The sequence below is a fragment of the Medicago truncatula genome, chromosome 6 (assembly GCF_003473485.1).
Source record: "Medicago truncatula cultivar Jemalong A17 chromosome 6, MtrunA17r5.0-ANR, whole genome shotgun sequence".
Lineage (NCBI taxonomy): Eukaryota > Viridiplantae > Streptophyta > Magnoliopsida > Fabales > Fabaceae > Medicago > Medicago truncatula.
In genome coordinates, this window is record NC_053047.1 from 2417453 (window position 1) to 2435357 (window position 17905).

The following is a 17905-nucleotide window of genomic DNA, read 5'->3' on the forward strand; positions in this document are numbered from 1 at the left end:
GAGATTATAATAACAATTCTTCCCAAAGTTCGATTTTAGAACAATTTTTTTGAGCAATACCCAACAAAGTTTGTAAGACCTAACTTGACGACAATATCAATATTATTAGATTGAACACATTCATCCGAATTCAAGTTCAAGTTCTATATGTGAATTTCATACGGTTCATCTAGGACAAAGATGTTTACCCAACCAAACAAAAACACTAAGAGATTATAATGTCGATTCTTTCCAAAGTTCGATTTTAATGTTTACCCAACAATTTTTTTTTTTATGGATACCCAACAAAGTTTGTAAGACCTAATATACCGACAATATCAGTATTATTAGATTGGACACATTCATCCGTATTCGAACACAAGATCTAACATTATCCATATTACTGGATTATACATATTCATCTAAAATTCGATCAAGATCTCACATTTGTCAATGAGTTTCATATATTTACTTTAATTGACGACACAAATATTATTAGATTAAACACGTTCATCTGAGTTCAAACATGAGACCCGACCATTGTATATGTAAATTTTAAATGTTTTGTATATGATCAAGATGTCTACCCAATAAGAGATTATAATGATAATTCATCCCAAAGTTTGATTTTAATGTTTACCCAACATGTTTTTTAGGGATACTCAATAAAGTTTATAAGACCCAACTTACCGACAACATAAGTATTATAAGATTGGACGCATTCATCCGAATTTGAAACAAGATCCAACAATATCAATATTAATAAACTATACACTTTATTCTTCAAAAAAATAAACTATACACTTTCATCTAAAATTCAAACGAGATCTCGCAACAGTGCATAAGCTTCACGTGTTTACCTTGACCGACGACACTAATATTACTAGATTAGACATATTCATCTGAGTTCAAACACGACACGCGACAGTTGTACATGTGAATTTCAGACAATGGATTTATCAAAAATGTTTACCCAACAAAACAAAAACATAAGCTAAGGTAAAGGCTAAGGTTCTTGTTCCTTTTCATACACAACAACGATTTCATCGTTACTCTGTTGTTGTTGTTGTTGTTCTTCTTCTTCCTTCCATGGCAGCATCAACAATTTCATCTCAACCCTTCATCCTCTCACGCATCACCAACAACCCATCTCACCCATCTCTCCACCACCCTCTCCCCTCTCTCTTCTTCCTCCGCCGTCCCCCCCACCGTCGACCCTTTCTCTTCGCGACTTCCTGTCACCACGTCGACGGAGACGACGTTGTTTCAACGCGTAAATCAACGTTCAACCGTGGCTTCACAGTGATATCTAAAATGCTTCGACGTATCAAACCTCTCGATAACTCCGTTATCTCTAAAGGTGTTTCTGAAGCTTCTAAAGATTCTATGAAACAAACTATTTCTACTATGCTTGGTTTGTTACCTTCTGATCATTTTGATGTTACTGTTAGTTTTGAGATTCAACCTCTTCATCGGTTACTTGTTTCTTCTATCATCACTGGGTAATTATCTCACCTACCTCAATTTTCTATAATTTTGTTTATTTTATAATATATAGTTTTATTTTGATATTTTATATTGTGTGTTTGGTTCTATGATTATAAAAATTGAATTTTGAGCTCCGTAGCACCGACCCTTCTGATAGAAATGTGTCCAGTGTCCAACACTGACACTAAATTCTAATGATTACATTCAATTATGTCATTTTGTCAAATTATTATCGGTGTAAGTGTAAGTGTCTGTGCTTCATAGATTTAGAGTGAATTATACTGTCAGCACATCAGTATCAATTATGTGTGTGTTTGGTTCTGCAGTACCGAAAGGACACTTCTGATAGAAGGCGTATTGTGTTGTCATCTGAGACTGACACAACACAAACTCTAATGATTACATTCAATTATGTCATTCTGGCAAATTATTATCGATGTAAGAATAAGTGTAAGTGTCTGTGCTTCATAGATTTAGAGTGAATTATAGTGTCAGCACATAACTATTAATTATGTGTGTGTGTTTGGTTCTGTAGTACCGAAAGGACATTTCTGATAGAAGGTGTGTTGTCATTTGAGACTGACGCGACGCAGACACTAATGATTACATTCAATTATGTCATTTTTGTTTGTCAAAGTATTATCAGTGTAGATGTGTCAGTAGTGCTGTGTCCGGTGTTTGTGTTAGAAATTCATAGATTGAGTGGATGGATTGTGTAAAATTGATTATGGCTAGAAGCGCGTTGAATGTAAGGTGATTTATGTTTGAATATATTTATGTAAAAGTGTGTTGAACAATAAATTTGAGAGCGACAATAATTGGATGATGGATACTTAGCCAACAAAGTTTCAGGCACCGTAGTGATGTGTTGACCAAAATAATTTATATTGTCAACAAATCGCAATCATTCATATTTGTAACTTTTGAAGTATATATGTTTTTTTTTTATGATCTGACGAGGTATGATTCATTGACAGTGTACAAAATCAGTATAGTGATGGTGCATATAAATTAAATTTATATTATGAATTTAGCATTATATTGGTGTGATTCAAGTGATAAGTAGTTTGAGTCCTATAAGGAGTTTGAACACCGACACAGTTCTTAGTTATGATTTCGGTAGACAAAAGATTAGTTTTTGCAGTTGAGTGTAGAAGGTACTTGGAGAATTTGATTGGTGTAATTCAAGTAGTAAGCAACTTACCCCTATGTGATTAGAGTACGAACATTTGGCAGAGGAGGTTTTTTATTGTGCTCTGGATACTCGAAGAGATTACATTTAGCATTTGAGTTTGGAGGATATCTGCAGAAATCAAAACTCTCAGTTTAGCACTCAAAACATTAGGGTCTCCTCTATTTTTTTTCATTGAGTTAGTCTCTTTCAAAGATATAATCGCCAAATTAAGGTGGAATGGCACTGTGACGAGGGCAATCAACCTGTTGACGGTAGTGTACCAGTACATCATTTTTTGGCGGTGTATAATATTAAGTGTCGTCCCTATTTATTTAAGTTGTCACCAAATGCATCCGTTTGGTGTCATTACTTGTGAATTTAGTGTCAATTTGTGTGCTTTTGAAAGATTGAGGAAAAATTTATTTTGTAATATTTTGAAGTTTTAGAGGATTAATGTGAGGATGGTGTTTTTTGGGTGTGAAATTGATAAACTCTGCTCTATTTTTGTTACTAATTGGTTTCTGGTTTTTTGTGCAAAGATGATGTTTTTGGGTGTGAAATTGATAAATTTTGAATTGGTTGTTTCTGTTTTCGTTAGGTACACACTATGGAATGCAGAGTATAGGATGTCCTTGACGAGGAATCTGGAAATGTCACATGCGGATCAAGGGGCAGATTGTGAAACGCCTTTGGAGAGTTTGGAGTTGAAGGGTGGTGAAGAGGAACATGGGGAAACTGAGAAGGTTGTTTCTGATTTGGGGTTAGCGAATTCAGAAATTTGCAGCAGCAGTACTGGCGCAGGAGTCTTTGGAGATTTGCCGCCTCAGGCTCTGAAATACATTCAGCAGTTGCAGTCTGAGTTGACAAACATGAAGGAGGTAACTCTTATTTTATTTTACTGTTACGTTCGCATTTTCTGTTGCTATGGTTGTGAAATAGTTACATTTTTACGAGTATATGCAATCTTTTATCATTCCAAGGAGGGGTGCCTTGATTGAATTTTTAAGTTTATGTATCGGGTGAATTGCTCCTATGGTTGTTGTGAAGTGTTTTCTTCTTATGTGTTTTTGCCAAGTATATTTGGTTTGATATTGTTATCGGCTCATCACTACGGATAGTAATTTGAGTTTAATTTCAACTGCTACAAAACTATGTTTGTTTTGATCTGTGTTTTTTATTGTGGATGACAGACCATGTCATTAAGTAATTTGTTTTTTAAGACGCCATAAAGCGCCATGGCACCCACCATCCTTCACAAGTAGGCCACAGCGGCTGTCAATGGTTCTTCCACTGCCATCCGCTGTTGCTGATATTTGACTACACTGGTTTGGGTTGAAGGAGTTAGGCGGAAAAGGAAAGTAGAGATAATTTTCAAATTGAGAAAATTATGAAAATTTATATGAGAAAAATGAACAACCAATAACTCGGAGGTTATTATCGTGAGAAAAAAAGGTTAGATTTGCATGTGTGGAGTACACCTATAAAAGCCTAAGGAGGGGCGTTTGGAAGCGTTTATTTAGACTTAACTTTTGACATAAACATGTGCACAAGTTTTTGGAAGAGATTGGGACAATAGCTTATAAAATGTCCATGATATGTTTTCAGCTTATTTTCATAAGCTTCTCCATATGGCTTGTTGTCATAAGCTGTTTTCAACTTATGCAGACTTTCGTCTCATTTTCTTTTCCGGCCAGAATAGACAGGATTAATGCCAAACTATGAACATGCTTTACAAATGCCCTATTGTTAAAGAGGCGCCACTTTTGTGTAGTCTAATCTAATGTCCGTTTAAAAGGCAAGCTCATAATGTGCAATGTTTATTTTCTTTCAGGAATTGAATGCCCAAAAGCAGGAAATGATGCAATTAGAACACGACAGGGGAATTCGGAACAATTTGCTGGAATATCTTCGCTCTTTTGATCCTGATATGGTAATGCCTCACGAGTCACAGCTTCTATTTAATTTATGTCAACCAAATATTGTCAAATAGCGGCGTTGCAGCACTATGGCTTAGTGGAATTTGAACAAATCGCTGTTGTTCGTCGTTACGTTTTTTTTAGTACAAAGTGTTGTCAAATAGCGATGTTATAGCTCTATAACATAATAGAATTTGAAGAAACCGCTATTTTTCTCGATTTGTGGTTGGCAACACTGTAAATCAAGTGGTGCAATTCAACTCTGTTAATCACACTGCATGTCTTGATAGGTGACTGAAATGTCTCGGCCGTCATCAGAGGAAGTGGAGGATATAATTCACCAACTTGTTCAAAACATTTTGCGAAGATTCCTTGTCGACGAAGCTAGCTCTAACTTTATGGAACAATCAGTAGAAGGAAACATAGACGATGGTGATGAGTTTAGTGATAAAATAGCCACTTCTCGCGATTACCTAGCAAAGTTGCTTTTCTGGTTAGTAAATCTCATCGTCAATGCCCTTACAACATATTTTGCTTGGTTCTGCACGACTCATGTCTGCAATAAGTGAATCACAAACTTAGTCTCTGAAATTGTACGAGTCAGTCGATGAAATTAACAAAATTCTAAAATGATCCATGAAATTGAAAATTCGTCTATCCGGAATGATAGAGATTAAATGAACCGGCTCAAAAAGGATTGATGTCATAGCGAAGTTTCAATTTCAGATATTATTTTCGAATTTTGTTGATTTCAAGGATCAAATTGCGATGTCTATAATTTCATGGACCAAATTTACGATTTACCGAGCATGTAAAGTCATTTATTGTGTTTAATCGTGTGGAGGTGTTCTTTCTATTGGCAGGTGTATGTTATTAGGTCATCACTTAAGAGGATTGGAAAACAGATTGCATTTGAGCTGTGTTGTTGGACTTTTATAGAGAATAATAATGGTGGAAGCCTTGTATATTCTTCCTCTTTTTCTCTTCAACACCCCAAATCCCCATTTTTACCCCCCTTGTATAACACCAGTTATAAGCCTTGTATGGTAAAAAAACCAGTTCAATGTAAAACTGGAAGTATGGGAATAATCAAGTTCAGTCCTTGCTTTTAGAACTTCTTCTCTTGATTAATTGATTCATCATACCAAGCATTAAAGCATATCACATTTTAAGAATATGGTTCTGTATCATCTGTCATGTATTTTCTTGGAAAAGATAATTTGGTTATGAAAGAAGAGTCTTACATTTGAACGATGTTGTTAAATAGTGGTTATAGTGCCGATACAGTACTATAACGTAGTGGAATTTGAACAAACCGCTATTGTTTGAACAAATCACTATTGTTTCGTGATTTGATAGAGTGCAAAATGCTGTCAAATAGCGGTGTCATAACACTATTGTATAGAAAATTTTGAACAACCAAGATTGGATGTAAATAATGCATCATTCTCATTCTACTTTGAATGCTTGCATCATTTTAAGAATTGTATGTGAATAAGGAATCCGTTGTGCATAGGCGGGGGTGCAAGTCGTGTCCATTCAAATGTAACAATTGTGCATGTTTGGAATCGTGGTGGGTTCGACAAAATAACAGTGACACTATGATTTTGCTGAAACTCTGATGCGCAGTTTCTGCAAAATCACGACGGCTCACCGTGATTCTGCAAAATTCACCATGATTCATATGACGATCAAAATAAAATTAATCTTAACCATCCATGTGTCAAAATTAGCCTATCAAAATTGGTACTCATGAGTCAAAGTATGAGCATTGTGATTGAAATCCAACTCAAACTGCAAACTCTCTCATCAACAAAATGAACATTTTCATAACATATGATGACATAATAAACATATTTTACAAATTTGATTCAAGTGATAACATAATTTTAGAAAGAATATTTCAGTATGATAAAATGAAAAAATATAATTAATGGCCTATCAAAACATGAGAAAATAACTACTATGAATATGTATCAACAAAATCTTTTGGTTGTTCTATACACTCAAATAAAAGAATTTGATCACTTACAAATGAATCAAAAATCAACAAATATAAATCAAATTAATTTTTCCTAAATCAATGAATGTCCATATCCCACATGAGGCATATAAAGATCATAAGGTTTCCACAAAAAATCAACAGAACAAGGTCTCATTGCATCAAGTCTTCTCCATGGTTTCCCTTTACCACTCCAATGTAACAAACTAACTGGACCAGGATGCAAACTTCTACAACTATCAACAACATTATCACCACCAAGACCATGTTGATTCCATCTATGTTCAATAGCTTCAACATCACCACCAAAAACCATCAAAAATGGAGGTAATGATCCAAGCTTATAAACCTTTCTCTCCTTTTGAATTTCCATCCATTTCTCAATCTTCTTTGTATATTCACCTTCTCTCCATTTCATCAAATCCATTACCATCACACCAGTGTTGAAATAACAAGGCCTATTTTTTCTACCTTTGAATACCTCAGAAAATTCATAACTTGACCAAAACTCATAGCTAAAATATCTTGTGAAATTTGCATGACAATATTCCGGTGCACCGATTACCTTCGAATCGGTCAACGAAACCTTCCATAAATCTTGAATATCATCAACAACTATAACATCAGAATCTAAATAGATAACTCTCTCAACACATTCTTCAAGTAAATCGGCAAGATAACTTCTTGCATAATTCAATGGATTCTCAAGTGCTTGTCTTATTGAAGGAGAAATAAGATTCTCAACTAAACTTTCATTGAAAACATAAACTTTGAATTTCAATGAAGGAAATGAACCATGAACAATCCTAGTAAACTCATCTTTATTCTCTAATCTTGAATCTGATGCAATGAAATGAAAAAACAAATTCTTAGGACATGAAGTGTGTTTGAGAACAGAATGAATTGCAGCCATAGAGCCTCTCAAATAATCCCAATCAATAGTCATTGAAATATGAACAAGTGAAGGATCACATACATATTGATCAATATCAATTTTTCTATCAACTACTTTGCATTTTTGCATATTTCTATATTCTGGGGCCTCTTTGAATTGTATAAATGAATCAACTTTGACCTCAAATTCTTTGACATTGTTTGAAAGAGATCTAGTAGCATTTGCTTGAAAGAGAAGAAAAGAATATGAGAAAAAGATGAACAAAAAAAGAGTGGATTTTGAATGAAATAACATCACTATACCTTAAGATTGAAAGAACAAAAAAAATTGTTGAGGAAATTAAGGTTTGAGAAAATGGAAGATGAAAGACAAAGGGTTAAGGAAAGTGTATTTAAATGGAACAAAGATTAATGATACGCGTTTTGTAATGATGTCATTGTCACATGTGACTAAGTTAGAACATTCAACTGCTGTTGTTGGAAACTTGCCATTAGGAACCTTCTCATGTGTTTCTTTTTACCTATTGTTTTGGCCCAACCAAAATATGGAAATTGATTACGCTGTTTTGGATCTCGATCGTCTGATTTAAATCAATGATAAATATTTTTTTTAATAAGCTAAATTACCCCATCTAAATTGGCACCAGAAATCAATGATAAATATTATTTAAAATTTATTTAGTTATTGTATAATTTGAGACTCTAAATCGCCTGATTTTAAATTAACAATTAAGATTGTGTGTTTCGTGTGAATGTGTACTTCTCTTACAAGTAATATAGATTCGCAAAACCTAAAAATAAATAGTTAGATGTTCAAAATTTGAATGGTGAATACAAAAATTCAAAAATCGAACATCTTTCCACTCTCTAATAATTTTAGCTGTTTTTTTTTTTTTTAAAGATTATTTACACATTAAAATAAGCTATAAACTAATAAAATATTTTTTAATTAGTTATTTATTTTTCCTTAATTAACCCTTAATGAATTATTATTTGATTCCACTAATTTCTCCCTGCTATAAATATTTAAGAGAATTATTTTCTTGGCAATAATCAATATTACATTCAATTTTTTTTTTGGAGAGAAATATTACATTCAAATTTAAAACGATAATAATTATAAACATCCCTAAAAAAATTATAAACATTTTTTTTTTCTATAAAAGTGACAACAAATTGAGGGAGTATAAGATTTAGAGATTGATTATTTACTAACCGTATCATTAACATTAATATTTTTTTGTCTAATAGCCTAGTGTCTAGAGCTCACACAATTTAATTGTGGAGAAGTGGAGTGTCCGGAATTCGAACTCCGACCTCTACATATAATATGCAATATCCCTACCAACTAAGCTAAGCACACGGAGATAACATTAATTTTTTTTACTCAAATAGTAACATTTTCTGGACGTGTAAAATAATTATAAAACCGTGTCAGTTACATTTCTACTATGCATGCACCTTTGAATTATTCTTTGGTGGAGAAAATAAAAATATTCATATTTAACCTTGGATGCTTAAATGATTCTACTTTAGGTAACAGTGTGACCACGTGCTTTGAATATATTTTGTCACACGTATTATTGAATTCATATTTAATGGTTATTGGCTGGCTACACGCTACGAATAATTATTTATGTGGAAGTTATTCTAAGAATTTAATTTAGGTATCATACACCAACCCTTATTCTTTCTCCCAGAGACAAATATACCCTTAAGTGAAAATAAAGAGACAAATATACCCTTCAAGTGAATCTCATGGTATAAGGTCTAATAACATTCTTTTAGAATAATGATGTTCCATGATGAAATAAAAACAAATAATGTAAATATTTTTCATTCGTATCGAGAGGCTAATCGGCATGCGGATACTTCAGTAAATATTGGATGTTCTTTGGATTATAATCTGAAGATATATGAGATATGTTCGACTCAGATTAGACATTTTCTGTTAGCTGATATTATGGGGATTGCTACCCCTCATTAATTTCTTTGTAGTTTTTTTCCTTGTTTTCGAGCTTAGGCCCTCATATATATATATATATATATATAAACACAAATATACGGAAATAGGGTGTCTGAAAGACCTAGTTTAAACAAAGATGTCGATATTGTTAGGTTAGACACTTTTATCTAAGTTTAAATTTAAGATCTCATAGTTGTGTGTAAATTTTATGTAGTGTTTGTCATTATCTAAATATTAATATAGGCAGAGAAAAAATTGTTTTTTTTTTCCTAACACAAACATCTTATGTGTGATTAGGGGCAGAGATTGACTATCCTTGAATGATGCTTTTGGAGGGTCGTCTTAAAGAAAATAAAATAATATAAAATTGCAAGTAAACTCCTTAATAATTAACATAAAGGAAAAAAAAATCTTAGAAGGGGCCAAAGCTTGCCTTCCACAATGAGCTGCCCATGTGGACAATCATGCTTGTTGGTGACTTTGTGTGCATTTTTTTTATAGACTTCTTTGATGCATACACTAAACATGCCTTATTATGCAAGTAGTATAAATCAACGTAGATTTGTACCAAAAAAAAAATAAAAATCAACGTAGATAATATTGTAAATATTGAGTAAAAATATTAACCGTTTTATTAAAAAAACTTGATATCCAACTAAAAAAATGGACCAATCCAAAGAACGAATCATACTCAAAGGATTCAAATCTTAGAATTTATAAGGAGTATATTTTAAGGTCCCAACTCTCAAGTCTTATATCAACAGAGACTGAAAAATAAACAATGCAAATTTGGATTAAACATGTCTGTAACTATATATTTCACTCTTATTTATAGTATATTTCTTTTCTTAAGCTTTGGGTTTTAAAAAACCAGAGTTTAGTCAAAAGGTGAATAAAATATGATGAATAATTATTTTAATTATAGATCAAACATGAGTACTATCTAAATAATTCGACACTAACGCATTGTTTGGGAGTTTGGAGATGAGGTGAAGACATATTGCTTTGGGAAAATATATGGGAAAAATGAGAAATCTTTCACATTTTTTGAAAGAGTATTTTCTTAGAGAGTGATAATTTTTTTTTTGAAGAAGCTAAAATTAAATAAGAGAGTGATAAATTAATGCTTATGATTAATATATTTTTAATTTTAAGAATATTATAACAATATATATTAAATTTGAAGAATTCATATAAACCGTCTCAAACCCCACAAAATCCTCATCCAATACAATTTTTTAGTTCTCCACAAATGAAGAGAGTTTTATATTATAAAGAAAAATAAACCCCCCAAAATCCCTCCTTCCAATGTCATCTATTTCTTCCATTTACTTTTTCATTTTTTTCAAGATTTTCCTTCTATTCCCCTCCAAACTCGCAAACAAAGGCTAAATCAACTCATTAATCACTACTTACGCTTTACCCTTGATTATCCTTTTGTTGTAATAGTATAGTATAACAAATTTATTTATACTATGACATAAGGTAAATTAAATGATAATTGTTTAAAATTATTAAAAAAAAAAGTTGGTATGCGACTGTCAATTCATAGTGACTTGTTATACTTATTATATCATCCCTCCCTTGTCTCTATCTCTAGGTCAGTTTAATGCAATTTCATTTTGGTCAAATCCTTTAATTAATACTCCTTCAGATACAAACTAGTAGTATATCACTAGGATTATTTATATTGACCATTATATTTTTTTTAGAGGACTAGATATTTACCATTATATTATAAATGTATAATGAACTGTAAACATAAAACAATACACATAATATTAGTTTAGAATTAGAATTAAAAAAAATACTAATGATATTACATTTTTTTTAGGGGACTAATGATTTTTTTTTTTGAAGGGCTTAGGGGACTAATGATATTACATTGAAAAGATAAATAAAGTTCATTCTATAAAGAAAAAAAACTTTAACAAACCGACATTTGTATTTTATGAGAGGAGAAAGTACAATGAAACGTGTAAACACACTTTTTCAATGACACAACACAACAAACAAAAACTATAAAGTTAAAGACTTGCAGTCAACTATGTACAAACCCATTCAACACCCATATCATTTTCTCTCTTAATTCAACACCCATTCAATTTTTACCTCTCCAATGGTTTTTTCATTCAACACCCTACCCCACCACCTTTTATTTCTTATTCTTTATTTAATTTTATATTTTTGTTTTTATAATTACATAAAATTAAAATTATCGATTATAATTAAATTAAAATAAAGATACACTTAATTTTTTTTTGTTTGTAAAAACAAAATTTATTTAAATAATTTATTTATATTTTCTTAACTTAAAATGCAATACAACAAACTAAGCACGCAACACACAAATAGCTTAAAATGCAAGACAACAAACAAGCACACAACACACAATAATAAATGGGTAATTAGAATAATTTTGGTTGTTGAAATGGTTATTATTGGGATCCATTTCACTAAAAATAAGATTAAAATTTCACTTAGTTTGCTAATAGAAAGATAATAATAAGAAGAAGATAGTGAAAAACTTGGTTTTTTTTTCTGTGTCCAAATCAAATGAACCAAGTCTCTATTTATAGAGAAAAAAAAATCATGAATTTTTGTATAATTTTAAAAAAAAATAAAATTAATTTACAACGAAATAATTGAGGTTAAATTATGAAAATGATAAAAATCCGGACAACCAATTAAAACGTGCCACGTGTCCTTATCTATCCAAAAATCATTTTCTCTCTCCGCGCTCTGCACGCTCACGCGCCCTGTCGGCGCGTATTGCTCACGCGCCCGTTTTCAGCGAATGGCAGCGCGCCACGTGGCAATCCGGTCTGCATTCAATTGTGTTGAATTGGTTCAACCTCTCTCTCATCCAACACACCATTTAACTACCATTAAACACACCATTGCAATGAAAATGCTTGTTGAATGGCACATTAAACACACCATTGTAAATGGTCTTATAGTATTTGTTCTTCAAATATAAGTGATCTAATTGATTCTTTCATACATGCCATTTGATACTATATAACCAAAGTTATAGAATATATTTTTTGACAAGATATATTTAATTATATATTAACAAAAGTTATATAATTTGATATTTTAAAAATATTCATCAAAATAAATCTAATATCTTATATACTATCATTTGTCTTTATATAATAGTAAAAAAATATCGTTAACATACATTGCGTGAGGAGCGTACATACTATATAACTAAACTAAATAACTTATTTTGAAAGTGATGAAATATTTGTTATTACATAGCATACAAAAGTATGACAATTCTTTCAATAAAAACAAGCATTGCAATGATAAAGCATGAACCTCGGTAACTCGATTTACATAATTTACTCCAAAAACAATGATATTTAAACACTTTACTTTTCGTATACTCTTTCACTATCTCATTTTTTTTTTTTGTCAAAGATTTGATATTTCACTATCTCATTTTTTGTCTCTTTATATCTTTCTTTTTATAGCATCATTAATCTATCACATCTATCATTTTACTATTTATTTGTTTCTCTCTAGTGGTACATTAAATATTGGGTGTTTGAAAAATATTTCCCATTTAGTCAAGAGAAATGATATTTAACAACAATTATTTCGACAACCCTATGTATATTGGTAAATTTTTATAAAAGCAAAAGAAAATAAAACTTCTAAAAACTATGCCCTAAAAACTATGCCAATATATTATAGGAGTATATATTTTTAGGTTGTTGAAAAAGTTGTCACAAAATAACGTCAATATATCATAACTAAATGCACAATGAAAAAGTTTAGGTAAAACCACCAACATTGTTGAAGATTTACAATAAAATCTACGTTTCAATTATATAATAATTCTGGATTTGAACGTAATAGAAGACGAAGCCATAATATTCAATCAAAAATGTTAAGAGCTTAGTGTACTAAATATCATGCTATTAACCCATAAAAAAAAAATCTGTTTTTTATTTGTCAGAATCACTCATTGCATCAAACATCTAACTCCACCGTCCATAGCTATATACAAACAAAGAATTTTGGTCCCCATTTCTCTGTTAACACTAGCCACAAAAAGTTGTTATTTTAATATTGAAAACATATTGATTAGGTTTTTGTTCGTTACGAGCATAGGATTGAGAGTCAATCAAAATGATATTAATAATTAGGCGAAAAAACGTATTAGACTTGGCCATGTTTGGATAAACAAATATTTTACAACTCATAAGCATTTATCATTATAAGTCATTGTGTATAAGTTTTCTATAATAAAATATAAGTAATTTTTATAAGCTATTTTGAAGAATTTATGAAAATGAACTGATAATAGTTTATTAACAATATCATATGTTTTTTCAAACATTATCGATAAATGAGCTTAAATAAATCAATTCAAACAAAAGTTCACTTATACTAATAATGTGACAGTTTTCAAATCCGCAGATCATTAGTTTCATTTCTTAGGACACAAAATACATGTATATATGCACTTTCCTATTTACTAAGTATTATAGAAAGAAAAAAAGAAAGTATTATGCTATGTTAAACCAAACAAAAAATTAGGGTTTTGTGCACTTGAAGGGAGGGAGGTTTTTTTTCTATATATTCTTTTGGTGTTGCGGTGGTTTTAGTTTGTAATGGTTTGATGCAGTAAAAATACCCGCATGCGCGCCAGTTTTTTTAGGCGAAAGATTGGATGTAGAAAGGTCTTCTACTGCAGCACTAAGAACATATATTAAAATAAGTAAAAGTACAAAAAGAGGGGGCATAAACCAAAATCATCAATTAAAAGAAAAGCGGAGCAAAAGAAAGACCAAGTCATATAGAGCTACCTAAAAGTAAGTAAGACCACAACTCGCCAAATAACTAGCAAGGCTAACAGTTGGAAACACCTATTTTAAACCCTTTGTTTGTCTCAACTTGATGTTATTTTAATTTGTTCTTCTTCTTTCTTAGAACCACCAACTGAAATTGCTTTCTTCCTTCCGAGCCATAACAGCTCAGGAATCACTCAAAAAATCCATAGTTTGTTAGGCCTCAATATGAACAAGTCCTAAAACTTGCATGTCATCATGAATAACATTTTCATTGAAGTTTGACAAGTCAGAGTCCAATACCACTATAGACTTACCAAAAGCGTCTTGAACTTGATAACCCAAAGAGTGAGTGTACGTGGTACTACTTCCCCGTGCATGTCTTCACGAAAGAAAGTGTCATCTGAATCCGATTCAGCTACTTCATTGCGATTCATTTCAATTTTTTCTTGATCCGATGAAGAAAATTCTTGTAAAACAATGTTATCTCCTAACTCCATATTAGGAATATGATCAACAACATGAGTTTCTTTGTTCTTTGTTTCCATTATCTCTTTCCACTGTATGCAACATTTTTCCCATGCTTCAACTTGTTACCATAGGTATATAATGACGTAAGCACTCCTGCTTGATTTATACTATGACAAGGTAAATGAATTTTTGTTTAAAATTTCAATAATTTTTTTTAAAAATAGCTTATATTATCCAACTGTCAATTTCTTCTAATATTTATTTACAGTAACCAATTATAATAAAGTACTAGAAGTAATATTACGTTGAAAAATAAAATCAAACTTTTTTTTAAAAAAAATTCTTTAACAAACCGACATTTGTATTTTATGGCTGCGGAAGTACAATGAAACGTGTACATATACACATATTTAGAAAAAGTTTATAAAGTCAAAAACTTAGAGTCAACTATGTACAAACCTTCACTGTTTCATACCTAGACTTGAGAAATCTGTCTTACGTAGATTTCTGTGTGCTGCATTGCGTGTGTGTGTAAAGTACAAATAATGTATAAATCAAGTGATATAATTATTAATACTTGCTAAAAAAAAAAGGTAATTAATACAAAAATGCAAAGTACATGGCGTGCCATAAAATTAAAAATATAGACAATAGTTTAAAGCATATCAACTATTTATTGAGGGAGAACTTTGTCATTTGCTGTGGTTTTACCATATTCAAATCATTAATTTTCTAGTTGATAGTAGAAAATAGTCCATTCACACTAAAAAAACATACTATCTGTTCTCGTGAACTTTATTCAGTTCGTAGGTGATAATATAATATATGGATCTAAGGTACAAACTTCGACCACAAAAAAAAAAAAAAAACATAACACCTACACAAAAACGAAAAAAATGTGTTAAAATAACCAAAGGTCACGACTCACTACAACCCAAACAAATTAGAGGTTGAGTACAACACTATTGATTCAAATTATAGGGAATACCTTAAACCTTCAGTAAACACTAAGACAACACTTTAAACTTTTTTCTAATAGGTGAGAATCATTAAACTCTTCTTGTTGGAAATTAATAATATTTCGAAACATCAAAATAGAAAAAATACATGAAAACCAAATGCCAAGAAACTTCAAAATATAGGGAGTGTGTTTATCTCTAGGTTTTATGTTTGAATTTCTCAAATACCAATAATACATGTGTTGGATCGGTATACATAGAGCTTTGTTCTCACTTCAATTGAGTTCATGTTAGTGGATGGTGAAATTGATCTACAGGATTAGTCGCTTCAATCCGCATCAAAAATCTATGACTTGGTGGAAAGACGTATTATATATTTGTTATGGCCACACACTTAAAAGGAGAGTATATTATTTCAAAAGCCAACCAAATACACACTAAACTCACAAGTAGGCGTTTCTTTATTCATTTTGAAGTCAGATACCTTTTGTACTCTTTTTCCTGTTGGTGAGTTAGGTACTCTCATGGTTGTCGAACTTGCAAGTAGACTCGTAGATTTGTACAAATTTACGAGTCTAGGAGGCAAAAATGAGTGATATCGCGCATGAAATCAATTTTATGATAAACTTGATATACTAGTGGTAGACTCATACTGACTCGAATAGACTCGTGAGTCTAAGGCGAGTTTATGAGTCCATAAGGCTTTTTGAAAAGAGAAATAAACAATATTATTTATATAAAAAACGGCACAAACTAAAAAAAAAAAATCATTTTTTTAAAAAATCAATGAATAATTTAGGAATAACTCTCACTCTAATATCATCGACGACGAACTCACTTTTACTTCATAGACGATATTTTTTCCTTCATTGACAATTTTTCTCTGGCATTCTCTTGATATGAGTCGCGTTCGTCTCTCTTTCTTCATTAGGTTTTTGTTTTGTTTTCACTTCTCTTGTTTCATAAACGACATTTTGATAATGCACAAGATTTTAAGGTGCTTTGGATATTTGAAGTCATTAACATACATGTTTTATGATTTTTTGCTTCATGTAGGAACTTTTTTTCCTCCTTTTTTTAATAACTTTAATTTTTTTTTAGTGTCCTTGCAAATGGTATGTGAGAGTTAAGGGGTGCCAACATCATTGGTATATCATAGCTTTCACAATCTTTAGAAAAATAGTCAATGTTTAAGAAGGAACTAGGACCTTATCTACTTACTATATTCTTTCTTGTTTTATTCAGATTTTTTTTTTATAACAAGTTTGTTATGGAGTACGAAATTTGAATTTTTATAATAACTTGTGTTTTTTTACAGTGTATTAACTTGTTGTATGTGCGCACGTGTGTCATTTAAAAGATTTTTATATATTATTTGTCAATTGCATGATTTTTTAAAGTCATTTTTAATTTTTCATAGACTCATACAGGTCTACGATTTGAGTTTAAGAGTCAAGTCACAAACCATTTACGAGTTTGTGTAGACTCGCTAGTCTGACAACTTGGTTATGAGTTTTGTATATTAGGAAATGAGTGGAAAATTCCATTTATTTATTTTGTGAGCAATAAGTTTGAATGGTGATAGAAAAGGGATTGCAACTTGCAAGTATAAAGATGCTAGTTTCTCAATAATATAATACAATAGAAAAATCACTATTGTCACTTATGAATAAGAAATCTATTTACTCAAAGAAACTAGTAGGGACAATGCATAATATATGTGAAGTATGTGGTTCAAACTTCAATCATCACAAAAAAAAAAAATGCTAGTTAGATTAATTTGAATTTTGATGGCAATTTTTTTTAAAAATGGACGTTTAAATTCTAATTTAAAATATCCAAGCTTTAAGAAATTAGTAGTTTATTACACACACACGAAGGTTGTAGTTTGTGCGCCAATCATGATCTAAATTGAGTCGTGACAAAGTTGTTATGCATGATCATGTGTGTTGTTGATTTTCTTTAATTAAAAGAAATTGCTAATTTGTATGGTTATGGATCTATGTTGTAGGCAAACATATGGGTAATGGGAACTTGAGTTCAGACGTTAGGACATGGCTTAGTGTTATAATTGTGCATGGAAATACATGGACGGACTACGTTGAAGGCGCCAATGATAGACTTAATTAATACTCTGATCTCCAGTACCATTGAGATAATTCAAATTGCCATCTAAATTTCTATACCTTGACTTATCCTTAAATGGTGGTTTTGGATCTTCATTGGCTTTCTCCACTTTCTTCCTTAAAATATC

General features: G+C 31.2%; 2 protein-coding genes across 2 annotated transcripts; one reads left to right on the forward strand and one right to left on the reverse strand.

Moving 5' to 3' along the window:
• The first annotated feature begins 1012 nt into the window (after positions 1–1012).
• Positions 1013–5732, forward strand: LOC11445394 (uncharacterized). Its single transcript, XM_003607001.4, has 5 exons — positions 1013–1481; positions 3240–3519; positions 4473–4571; positions 4848–5050; positions 5421–5732. The coding sequence occupies exons 1-5, from the start codon at positions 1069–1071 to the stop codon at positions 5494–5496; spliced, it is 1071 nt and encodes a 356-aa protein (XP_003607049.1). The 5' UTR covers positions 1013–1068; the 3' UTR covers positions 5497–5732.
• A 734-nt stretch (positions 5733–6466) lies between these two features.
• Positions 6467–7821, reverse strand: LOC11444359 (probable galacturonosyltransferase-like 10). Its single transcript, XM_003607002.4, has one exon. The coding sequence runs from the start codon at positions 7746–7748 to the stop codon at positions 6633–6635; it is 1116 nt and encodes a 371-aa protein (XP_003607050.1). The 5' UTR covers positions 7749–7821; the 3' UTR covers positions 6467–6632.
• Positions 7822–17905: the final 10084 nt, after the last annotated feature.

What these genes read in the sequence shown, in the direction of transcription:
- LOC11444359 (XM_003607002.4), bottom strand. Translation starts at nt 7,748, where the DNA reads ATGTTATTTCATTCAAAATCCACTCTTTTTTTGTTCATCTTTTTCTCA.
- LOC11445394 (XM_003607001.4), top strand. Translation starts at nt 1,069, where the DNA reads ATGGCAGCATCAACAATTTCATCTCAACCCTTCATCCTCTCACGCATC. An exon ending in AGTTGACAAACATGAAGGAG is followed by an intron (nt 3,520 to 4,472) that starts GTAACTCTTATT and finishes ATTTTCTTTCAG; the next exon opens with GAATTGAATGCCCAAAAGCA. An exon ending in CTAGCAAAGTTGCTTTTCTG is followed by an intron (nt 5,051 to 5,420) that starts GTTAGTAAATCT and finishes TTCTATTGGCAG; the next exon opens with GTGTATGTTATTAGGTCATC.